General features: G+C 41.1%; 1 protein-coding gene across 2 annotated transcripts; it reads right to left on the reverse strand.

The window, feature by feature from the left end:
• Positions 1 to 235: 235 nt before the first annotated feature.
• LOC125042404 (transmembrane emp24 domain-containing protein 2-like) lies at positions 236 to 12,077 on the reverse strand. Of its 2 annotated transcripts, XM_047638030.1 has the most exons (9): positions 11,899 to 12,077; positions 6,791 to 7,051; positions 6,556 to 6,585; positions 5,718 to 5,747; positions 4,891 to 4,920; positions 3,877 to 3,906; positions 3,473 to 3,502; positions 1,825 to 1,857; positions 236 to 1,193 (listed from the first exon to the last, which is right to left on the reverse strand). In XM_047638030.1, exons 1-9 carry the CDS (start codon positions 12,026 to 12,028, stop codon positions 955 to 957), a joined length of 813 nt encoding a protein of 270 aa, XP_047493986.1. In that variant the 5' UTR covers positions 12,029 to 12,077; the 3' UTR covers positions 236 to 954. The 2 variants fall into 2 exon arrangements, with proteins under 2 accessions (XP_047493986.1, XP_047493987.1); XM_047638031.1 differs by lacking the exon at positions 5,718 to 5,747.
• Between the last annotated feature and the right edge of the window lie 423 nt (positions 12,078 to 12,500).

The raw sequence follows: 12,500 nt of genomic DNA on the forward strand, positions 1-12,500 counted from the left end.
GATGTGTTTTGGGTTTCAAAGGAGGCAAGAGGATCAGCTGTGCTTCAGCTGCAATGAAATCCAAACTGATTTCGAGAGAAAAGGTTATGGCATTCGAGGTACCACATTAGTCGGATGTTAACCATCCTCTCCAGTAATTTGCCCAGACGAAACTTGTTTTCCCTAATCTCATTGAACTGAACTAAACATAAATATACGTAGAGCCCATAAAATGGTGGAAAGGAATACACATACATAACAATACTTATTTATTTTTTTCCATAAAAATTAGTCACATAAAAATTTACATCTACGCCACTGCATAATGAGAATAACACATAAGCAAAGCGAATATAACCTCACAAAAAAAAAAATAAACATCTACTCCTTAAATTTGTGAAAAAAAATGAAAAAGATTATGGCAAAACACCTACACAAGTCATATCTGTACTATCAATTTGTCCAATAACTTGATCTAAAACAAGTTGACAGCCACTTAAGTCAATATTAAAAACATTCTGTGCAAATGCAGCTTGTAAACACTGCATGAAGATTGTTTCTCTCACTCTTTTTAGTTCATGTTTAAGGTCAATAACATAAATGATTTCATAATAACTATTTCAAAGTTACTAGACTGTAATTTGTTGCTTTATGGAACATTACCAAATACCACACTACAGTTTTTTTGGATAAATTACAAAAACACGCAATTGTTTGTCCTTGATTTTGTAACTTTAACTTTAGAAAAGACGAAAAATAAGATAACAAAGAGTTTACAAGTAGGCAAACCCCACTTACAACAAGGAAAAAAAGGGAAGTGTAAAGTAATCATACCATTCTAGTGACACATACATAAATAACACCACAAGAAGAAAAGAAAACTTGGAAACAGTTCAATTTCTTCCGGCGAGAACAGAGAGAGAAAGAAAAGAACACTTCCTTTGATGCAACAAAGATAAGAAATTATATCCAGATCTACACCACCCTTCGGACCTCAAAGAACTGTTTGAGGTAGTACACCTGGCCAATGGTCATGGCCACCAGCACCAGGGCCTCGAAAACAGACCACAGCACGACGCGGGAGTTTGTGTTGTCGTTGATGGAGCGGTGAATGCGCTCACGGACCTCCATGTAGTCTTGCTCGTGCTTGACACCAGAAAGGGCTGTGGAGAGCTCGCGGATCATGTCCTCCATATTCTTGTTGGAGCCTTCGCCTGTGGGGTCGGAGAAGACATTAGGATGAGAAAGAATTAAACAACTGTAAAAGAACTTGACTACTGCATCGTTACATAATAAATGCTAATAAAAAGTAGCAGACATCCAAGAAACACAAAGACAAATTTCTTTAAAAATTGTCACGATCCAGATCTAAACTAATAATCCAGTAACAGGAACACCAGGATTTCCACACATCAAACACAGGAAACAAGGATAATGCTTGTGGAATCAAGGTCATGGTGGCAGCAGTGAACTTTAAATCTCTAGAGCTGCGGACTACATTTTTTCCTCCTTTTTAAGGCTGGGTGATGGGCAGAAAATCCGTTAATGAGTCATAGGTTTCCTTCGGGAAAAAGGGGGAGAAAGAGGGGAAAGAACAAGTGCAATAAATGGTAGGTCAAAAGCCAAACATTAACACTATAATCAAAAGGGTATTTCAACCGCACATGGCATCAGCACAACAATGCTTTCCAAAACTGCAGGATCGGCTGTGTGGATAGAGAGGATAAAATCAAATTAAAAAAGACAATATGGTTAGAATAAACAGGAAAAGTAGTACATTCAAAATATCAAAGGAGAAATGAGGAAAATCAGAATCAGTGTTGTCAATAAAGTCCTTTTACAGACCTAATGAACGTTGATAGTTGACTGCTTGCCAATCTATAAGAGACAGAAAATCATGAGTGAAAACTAAAGACTAATGCAGAAGGGACTATAAGAAAAATTCATGAGTATAAAACACAAATGACCTTCTACATTTCTTACTAAGTACAATCAAGGAATACCATATATAGCATTAAAAAATTAAGACAGAGGCAAAATGAAAAATCAAAGGACAACTGAAAAAAGTTCTTATACATAAACTGCTACCTTATACAAATCATCAAAACACACAAAAGAAAGAAAAAAGAAATAAATTCAAAGGAAAAGAGTAAAAATAAATGCCAACAAAAAGAAAAAGCATTCAAAGAAAACAAAATCAAAACCCACAACATAAACACACTAGGCTTTCAACAGTAGAAAAATACAACTAATAACACTATGGGATCGTTATCATTGTCTAGTCAGTATATGATAAGATTGAGACATTCCGTTTCAAGCTGCCTGGTTTCCTTTGTGAAATTCATCTTTACACTTTAAGTATTAAACCCCAGGATCCAGGTGATATGACCAACGTGGAAAAATTTGGCATAGGGGTTGGGTGATGTGAACATACCGTCATGGAAAAAAAAAGTTCAACCAAGGGCCAGGGTGATGGAAACCTGCTGTCATGAGAATTTTGGCTGATGGCCTGGGTGACAGTAATGACTTGCCATGACTGATTAGACTCAGTGGGCAATAAGAAAGGTGATCTTGCATTATTTCCACTGGTAAATGAGGTGGAATGTATCATGCATGAGCCATGACTGGAAGAGCACCGACTCCAAGAAAGACACCAATTCCATGCTCATTATAACCTGCACCACTGCAGGTTGCATTGCAGAAAATGTTATGAAAAAATAAAGAAATGACACAAATGAAAAAGTATTACTCATTGTTATTATTACTACTACGGACTACCTATGGAGACGGTGTGGAGCTATGCAAGGAAAACAGTCCATTACCATCTGGATACAACATATCAAATATGAGACATTGAAAAATGGCAAAAAAGCAAAAAACACTTAAGCAGAAAAAAGGATAACAACATAGCAAAGGAGAGGAATGGAGTCATGACACTGCACACGAGAGTTTGTGTGCGCCCAGCCTACAAGCCACACACCCTATGTAAGCCCTATGCCCAGATTTTGGACCACTTGCGGCAGCAAAGCACCCAAATTCAACGGGTGGAATTAAGAGTAGCTCTTCTGCCTCTGCTGTACTGAATATAAACTTTCACTATGCAAAGTATTTTTGATGAATATATCACCTATCTCCTACACAGTCAATGTTCACAAGGACATTTTGCTGATCTTTCATAATGCAATGTTCCCACCTTCACTCTCACTCAGATGACAGCGAAGAACAAAAGGAAATGAAACCAATTACAATTTCCTTTTCCCATAATTATGACCTCAGTGGAAACAAATCACAAATAAAAGGAAAGTTAAATATAAAGAGAGAAAATGACAGTATCAATAACCACCAAAATAACAAGAACAGAATACATAATACTGAACAACAGAAGTTTTAAGGGTCTAGAATAAAAAAAATACAAGAACAGAACAGCAACATAAAACCACATAGAAAACATAAAATTAGCAAAGGGAGTCAATGGCCAGACCCCATGACAGACCTTCATGTGGTATTTCCTCTGGTGGATAACCTGTGTAGGGAAGAAGTAGATTAACTAAGAAAAAGAAAACAAAGTCATGTTGGAATCTAATGAACTGACAAGAAATTTTATATACAAATATAGTAGATAATATATATAATATATATATATTATATATTATATATATATATATATATATATATATATATATTTACGTATCTATATTCAAGTAAAAACCACAAATACAAGAGAAATAAAGTGGAAATCATACATTCATTTCTTCATTAAAAACACAATATCACCAAAATGACAAGGTCAAAAGAACTTTTTAAAAATATATACACCAATAAAACAAAAAAAAAAAACATGAACACAGTGAGAAGAACAGTGAATAAAAAATAACTGTCCAGATCTCAGCAACAGACCTTCGTTTGCTATTTCCTCTGCCTGATAACCTGTATGGGGAGAGGAGGATTAACAGAAGGAATAAAAGTAAAAAAACAGCCTCTTTGATATTTATCACACTGGCCGATCAAAGAGAAAGAAAAAAAAAAGAAGGAAAATCTAAAAAAAAATATCAAGAAAAGAGAAATGAAGTGAAGGTTTCTATTTCCATTCTAGATAATAATCAAGCTGGATTTACTTTCTCGTTAAATAACACAATATGATGGAATTTGCAGTGCAGAGAAAGGGAGAGGGATAGGGGAAGGGGAGGGAGAGGGAGAGGGAGAGGGAGAGGGGAGAGGGAGAGGGAGAGGGAGAGGGAGAGGGAGAGGGAGAGGGAGAGGGAGAGGGAGAGGGAGAGGGAGAGGGAGAGGGAGAGGGGAGAGGGAGAGGGGAGAGGGGAGAGGGAGAGGGAGAGGGAGAGGGAGAGGGAGAGGGAGAGGGAGAGGGAGAGGGAGAGGGAGAGGGAGAGGGAGAGGGGAGGGAGAGGGAGAGGGGGAGAGGGAGTGGGGGAGAGGGAGAGGGGGAGGGGGAGAGGGAGAGGGAGAGGGAGAGGGAGAGGGGGAGGGGGAGAGGGGGAGGGGGAGAGGGGGAGGGGGAGAGGGAGAGGGGGAGAGGGAGAGGGAGAGAGGGGAGAGAGGGGGATGGGGGGAAGGGGAGGGAAAGGGGGAGGGAGAGGGATAGGAGGAGGAAGATGGAGAGGGAGTGAGAGAAGGATGGGGGTTGGGGGAGAGAGAGGAATCGGGGGAATGAGAGGGAGGGGGGATGAAAGGGAGAGGGTGGGGAATGAGAGGGAGGGGGGATGAAAGGGAGAGGGTGGGGAATGGGGGGGGACACAGTGAGGGTAAAGGAGGGAGAGTATGAGAAAAGGTGAGGGGAAGGAGGTGTGGGCAAAGGAGGAAGAAGGTAGAGAGGAAGTCAGAGGGAGGAAGGAAAAGCAAGAAGGATATAAAACAAGGATACAGACAGTGCTGCCAACTTGTGAACTGACAAACCTTTATCACTGCCATTCTGCAGATACCAATCTGTTTTGTAAAAAAGAAAACAGCAAGTTTTAAAGGCTGTCAAATCATTTAAAGCTATCAAGGAAATAACAATATATCTTTTCAACCAAGTAAAACCTATCTTTTTTTACAATATATCTTTTCAACCAAGTAAAACCTATCTTTTTTTTATATTTGTATGATATAAACTTTGCAATAACAATCCAAAAAAAACATTAGCAACAAGTTATTAAAAAAAAGACAATCTATGACATCCATGATCATTAAGATTCAAGTAAAAAATGAACACCTTGTGAGGAGAGAAAATGAGAGCAAAGGAAAGGAGAGAGATGAAGAGAGAGAAAACCATTACTCCTTTTCTTCATTAGGAAAACAAAATGTTCATCAATTACCTAAAAAGGTTAGGGTTTTCCTTTCACGATTAGGGTTTTTAGTTATCTTTTATTCTTTCTAAACAGGAAAGGGAGATCTTTCCTCTTTCAATCTGTTTTTCCTCTGTTTCCTAATGTCCCAAGTCTCAATGCTTTAACTACCAAGTGTAAATCACCCTCTGGTTTTGATATACTCCACGAATCAAGTAGGACGACAAAATCTCTTCACCCAAGCAAGAAAATCTCTTGCTTAATAACTTCTTAAATGCACTAGGCTGAGTTTTCTATTCACAGTGAGGGAGAACGTCTATCCTCCCCCCAAAAATCTGGCATTACTAGAAGTGACAGCGAAACAATGCTGGTGTTAGAGGGTTTACAGGAATTCACAAACGCATCATTTATCAAGAGGATTATTTGTTCTTTTCATTTGCTGGAACAAAGACAGACCTGTGTCGTTGTGGACCTCTCCATGCCACTCTGTGCAATAAAAGACAGTGTGAGACAGTATCTTATATCTATTCTGCACACTTGTGGGACAATTCATTCAAATAATTTCTAGAAAAAATATAAAGTAAAAAATGCTGGTTCTCTGTTAAAGAAACTATTCTACTGTGCTCTACTCAAAAAAGGAAAAATAATATGACACTCTTGCATTTCAGCATAAAAACAAATATAGGGGCATTAACAGGCTAACTACAACATTTTACTTTGTGTTTTTAGTTTAAAGACAAAATCAAAATTGAAGCCCCATAAAAAAGTAAACACATTTTATATATTTCAACATTAGTTAATCAGTAAATTAAAATGTTAATTTCCTAAACACCTCATTGGTTACAAAGCTTAAAAAAATAACGAAGCAAAGAATTATCACCACACTAGACAACATGACCTGCCATGTTATGCAATTATAAAGCACATTGGAAGAAATCGACAATTACAAAACTGTTGTTCATAAGACATAAACACAGGTCTTAAGCAAAGGAAGTGTACAACTGATCTTTCACTAATATCTGTTTGAGGAAAAAGACAGAACGAGAGCAAGATGAAGAAGTGGGAGAGAACGTGTAGAGAATACAATTGGGTACCTAAGGAAATAGTAAAAGGATAGATAGATAGATAAAAAACATTACAGGAACAAACTTGTTAAAATAAAATAAACAAGGTAACATAATCAACAGGACTGGGAGTCTCAGCCACGTTATCTGGAAGGAAAGATATTAGTAATATCACATCACACAGTTACTTCAGTTGCAAAAAAAAAGAGGGAGCAATCAAGTAAATCAACCTGTTTGCTGAATATGATCAACGGGCCAATCTGTTAGAAGGGAAAAAGTGTTAAGAAAAATTTTAAAAGTAGCAAAAAAAAGAAAGCATTACTTTTTTTCAACTTTTGCTCACTACACACACTGACTTAAAACTTTTTTCTTTTCTTTTTTAACTTTTATTTCTACCCATGTTTACGAATTCTCAACACGTTTTCTTCTACCCCTCATCCCTGAAAAACCAACCACCACACTCACCCCCTTCTGCAGCACCCTCGGCAGTCTCCCCGTGGGTCTTTTCTTCAGTCACCCCGACGTCCATGGAGAACATGACGATCTTGGGAGTCATGGTGGACATCTTGTTGGAGAAGCAGTATGTGTAAACGCCGTCCATGCTGGCAGGGAAGGTGTAGCGGCCGTTGGACTCGCGCTCGCCCTCGTGAATGATTTTGCCATCGGGGCTGTAGATTTTGATGTCAATGTCCAGGAAGCCGCCCTCTGCCACCTCAAAGGCCAGCCCTGTGGGGAAACAATACATTAGTTTTCTGTAACATTTACAAGACGTAGGTTAACATTATTTACTTTCCTGAATTCTCTCTCATGGGAATCGTATTTACAAAAATTGTTTACCTGTGAGTGAGTGAGAACTACTAGAGTGTTGGGAGTAACTTTTCCCAATCAATAAGGTGGGAGCTGTTCCCTTTCCACATCTATTTTTCTATTCAAAGTATAAATATACAATGTACAATACAATACCTGTACAGTGAAAAAAAAAAAGAGAGAGGTCTGTACATGTAATCAAGTATGGTGAAAAAGTAATGGAAAATGTTCTGATACATTTGTCGGGTCTAGGTACGTTTTTAGGCAGGAAGCCGACGCTGATAAGACTGATAATGATGGTTTAATCTACTAGTATACACCACTTCCTCCAAATACTTACATTTTCCCCCAAGATAACCAAAATATACTTTCTTCACACTTAGTGCCTTACTTAAACTGTTTCTACAAAAAATGTTTTCTCAATAACGGTCCCTTTATGAATCATTTAAGTAACTTACTTCAGATGTTTTCTGCGAATACAGAAAAAGTAATAACTAATAAATACAATAATAATGACTCTGGGGCAAAATTTCAGTTTCAGACATGACCTTTATAAAGGACAAGAAATACAGTGCATAGAACAATAGATCAAGGAATCTTTGCCTACAAAAAACTCGTGTAACTTTAAATAAAAAATATATATATAAAATAATTAAGTATAGGAAGCTGTGGTCAAGCAATCTTACCATAATATACATGGTGGAGATTGCTTGTCCTTTACCATAGCAGCTAGGCCTGCATAAGGTAATTATTTGAATCGCTAAACATCACTACAGTCATTAGAGTTGATCAGTGTAGAGTAAAAAAAATACAGCCATGTTTTCATAGTGTTCTCATATCTATTCCAGAGAATTGAGGGGGAATCAATAAAGTTTCCTCATTCTCCTTATATCTCCAAACTCTCAGCAGGAATAAAACACCCTTGAGCATCTTATCAAATAAGCCTCCTTCTGGGCTCACATAGTTGCACTGATGGCCGGGAAATATGCCTGGGTCTTAGACTTGAAGGATATATTCAGAATCTTCAACCACTCATTGGAGTTTGTGGATCTTGAAGACTAGCAAATTTACACTAAAATCATCTTGAGTTCTGTAGCAGGATATGAAGTGGATTAAGCTCCCTGACAACCAATATGCTTGGGTAGCTACAGTCAGTAGCTACCCAAGCAATAATTTATCCATTGTAGCAGCACGACCCCGCAACCTGATGTTCAGCGTAGTCTCCCAAGTTGGGTCATGCCAGGTTCACAGCCTTGTCCGTGCTCATTGGACAGTGGGCTCCCCTCATTCCCTGCACGCTTACACAGCGCACGTGTACTTAAGCATCAGAAGCCGGGACCGAGATCAATGGGCTCCCCTCATTCCCTGCACGCTTACACAGCGCACGTGTACTTAAGCATCAGAAGCCGGGACCGAGATCAACATTCCCCAATCCTCCAGCAGACCAAGATTAATGCAGCAGCACACAAGGACTGCCCAGTCCTTAGCCGACTGGGGAGCTTGCCGGCTCCCCCGTAGATCTCCAACTTCAGCCTCCATCACCCAGCCATGCCTGTGGGCCCTCACACCCAGCCATGCCTGTGGGCCCTCACACCCAGCCATGCCTGTGGGCCCTCACACCCAGCCATGCCTGTGGGCCCTCACACCCAGCCATGCCTGTGGGCCCTCACACCCAGCCATGCCTGTGGGCCCTCACACCCAGCCATGCCTGTGGGCCCTCACACCCAGCCATGCCTGTGGGCCCTCACACCCAGCCATGCCTGTGGGCCCTCACACCCAGCCATGCCTGTGGGCCCTCACACCCAGCCATGCCTGTGGGCCCTCACACCCAGCCATGCCTGTGGGCCCTCACACCCAGCCATGCCTGTGGGCCCTCACACCCAGCCATGCCTGTGGGCCCTCACACCCAGCCATGCCTGTGGGCCCTCACACCCAGCCATGCCTGTGGGCCCTCACACCCAGCCATGCCTGTGGGCCCTCACACCCAGCCATGCCTGTGGGCCCTCACACCCAGCCATGCCTGTGGGCCCTCACACCCAGCCATGCCTGTGGGCCCTCACACCCAGCCATGCCTGTGGGCCCTCACACCCAGCCATGCCTGTGGGCCCTCACACCCAGCCATACCTGTGGGCACTCACACCCAGCCATACCTGTGGGCACTCACACCCAGCCATACCTGTGGGCACTCACACCCAGCCATACCTGTGGGCACTCTCACCCAGCCATACCTGTGGGCACTCACACCCAGCCATACCTGTGGGCACTCACACCCAGCCATACCTGTGGGCACTCACACCCAGCCATACCTGTGGGCACTCACACCCAGCCATACCTGTGGGCACTCACACCCAGCCATACCTGTGGGCACTCACAGCCAGCCATACCTGTGGGCACTCACACCCAGCCATACCTGCGGGCACTCACACCCAGCCATACCTGCGGGCACTCACACCCACACAATCACTCCCCAAAGAGATAAGACACCAGTCCAAATAGCAGATGCAACACTCACCATCTACTATACCATACAGAAAAACTACTACTTCCATAAGAGTACCTCATTCAAATTGCAGGTCTGTAACCACCTGGGCAATACATCAACACTCTACATTTCTTCCAACCCTTGACTCTGAGATGTCCAATTTCCACTATCCTCAACCAGGCCTATCACTCACTCCCAATCATAGTATGTAATATTTCTCTTTGTAATAAACTATTACTATGAAGTGGATTGATTGACCCACCCAGTAATGTTCTGGCTAAATGCTTTCCAGGAGTGGAAAATGACCATGCATGCATATACTCAATGTATATGTTACTAGTTGACAGGGGGAGGGGATATCAAAACATATAGTAATTTTGAAGAAAAAAAATAAACCCAAAACTACTCAAATCTAGCTAACTGTCCAGAATATGACCATATCAAGCCATCAACATGGCCTCTGCACTTCATTTCCCTGGTTAAGATTAACTCTGGTAAGATGGAGCTTGGATTTCCTTTGACTATAAATTACAGAGGACTTTCACAAGTACTTTCTTGCCAGAATATAAGAGTTGGAGGCTTGCTGACCTCTGCCATAGTGATTGCTTGCATCCTTAAATACAAGTATATCTTAATATTGCAACTGCTTACAAGATGGTCTCATTAGGGCATCAGCTCAAGAAAATTGGCAGGATGCTCTTCTGAATGGCAAGAAATGAGCGTCAGTTTGAAAATTTTCTTTGACACATGATCACAGATAGCTAACCCACACCCCATACCCATACTTCTTGCTAACCCACTGGGCTTTATCATGTGGGGAAAATGGCTAAAAACCTAAAAATGCTTATGCATAAAAAGAGGAAATAACTTTGCAAACATAAGGCATAGTCTTATCACTGCATGTATTAGTGAGCGCCCAACCAACATGGTGACACCCAGCAGATCGGCCGCTCACATAAGCCTAATGCTTAGATTTTTGGTCATGTGATTGCCATGACACAACCGGATCCAATGAGTTAAGTAGCAGAGTTCTCTAATAATGAAGAAGTACATAAATACAACATATTACCTGTCCATTTCTAAATATTTCATGGCCTTCCTACCTACTGGGTCTTGAATTGCTGCCTAGCACCAAGTAACTCCAATATAAATGCATACTAGACATCATAATGAGGAATCCACTGAAACCAAAATGGATGGATTTTAAGATAAGAATACACCTAACACAACTATGCATAAAAGTCCCACTTTGCATACTACTGCCAAAGTTTTAATAACATGTGGTCTAGTAAGTAGTACTTCTGCCGTGTTCAGACCTGCTTATCTAACTTGACAGAAAAGCAAACTACTCAAAATTATAATTGGAACCCCATTCAACCTGACTAAACAAATCACCAACTCAGGCCTCAAGAGAGCAGACCAAGTTTAACGAGATGAGTCCGTTTGTAAACAAAACTGATCCCAGACATCACAATGTTATGGCCAGTCAAAGAATTTGCTAAAGATCTGTACTGACATTAACTTGACAATGTACATAACTGTTTTTGTTTAGTCATTTCATATCAGCAGATGATAAGAAGAAAATTGACCGAGGCATTCAGTCAACTTTTTTACCAGCTGATCACTGCGGAAGCTGAGGACATCAAACAGAAATTAATTATCTGTCCGAGTTAACAAGTCCTCCATCTGAAGTGGACAAGCCATTCCAAACACTACATCAACCATAATATTACCAGTCCATTTCCTGACATTTCATGGCCTTCCTACTTACTGGGTCTTGTTTTGTCACTGCTGTTACCTAGCAACAACTAGCTCCAACAAAAATGCATACTAGACATTTCAATGAAGAATTCACTGATACCAAAATTGATGGATCTTAATACACGTAACAGTCCCCCCCCCCCCTCCCAAAATTACCACAATATCAAACGGAAACAGACGAAAAGAGTCACTCAACCATTACACAACCAGCACACGAACTACACACCTGGACGAGCAGTTCCAACCACACCACCGTCTAGAATTAATCCCAAGCAAGAATTAATCCCAAGTTCCCCCTCACCGCTACACAAGCACTCGATGAAACCAACTACTTCAACCATGACTTAAAACCCGAGCGATCACAGGGTCGACGGCTGCGCTGACGTCCCTTTCAGACTACGCCCACGCTACCACAAACTACACAAACCCCATTTAAAATAAATTGAGAGGAACAAAATGCCGACATCTGTCACGGAGCCCGCAACGAGCCGCCACTCGACCCCGCTTTTCTCCAATCCCTCACCTAATTTCGTGCCCGTCGTGACTTTCTCGAAGAAGCATTCCTCCGCATGGGCGTCTATGGTGATGAAATAAGCCTCCGTGGCCCAGAGGACGGAGGAAAAGGCCAAAAACGCCGCGAGACTCCGCATCATCGTCGTCGTGTTGTTGTGAAAGTCCGAGTGACACGTCTCCCGAGGCCGTGACGTCATGCTCGTTTTTCAGGAATTCTCGGAGGTGGGTTTCTTTGGTTTATTTCTGGTTTGTTGTTTCGTGTTTGGGTTTTTTCTTGTATGGGTCGTGTTTTAGTTTTGGGAAGTAAAGGGGGTGGATAGGTTTTTTTAATTTTATTTATTCTGATAGGGTTTGTTGCCTGGTGTTGAGGAATTTTGGAATTCTGGAATTTTAGGATGGCTTGTAGTTTATTTTCTGTGAATATTTCGTAATGTATTCCGAACGTATTCAATTTTATGTTTTCTTTAACTTTTATATATTACGTCTATATCAATATGATGAACGGCAGCGTCTCATTCCTGAATTATCGGTACAAAATCAAATCAATTAATATCACGAAGATCTTTATAAAATCACTGCTAGAAAAATATTCTTCTTTATCTGTAATATTCC

Source organism: Penaeus chinensis, chromosome 32 (assembly GCF_019202785.1).
Source record: "Penaeus chinensis breed Huanghai No. 1 chromosome 32, ASM1920278v2, whole genome shotgun sequence".
Classification (NCBI taxonomy): Eukaryota; Metazoa; Arthropoda; class Malacostraca; order Decapoda; family Penaeidae; genus Penaeus; species Penaeus chinensis.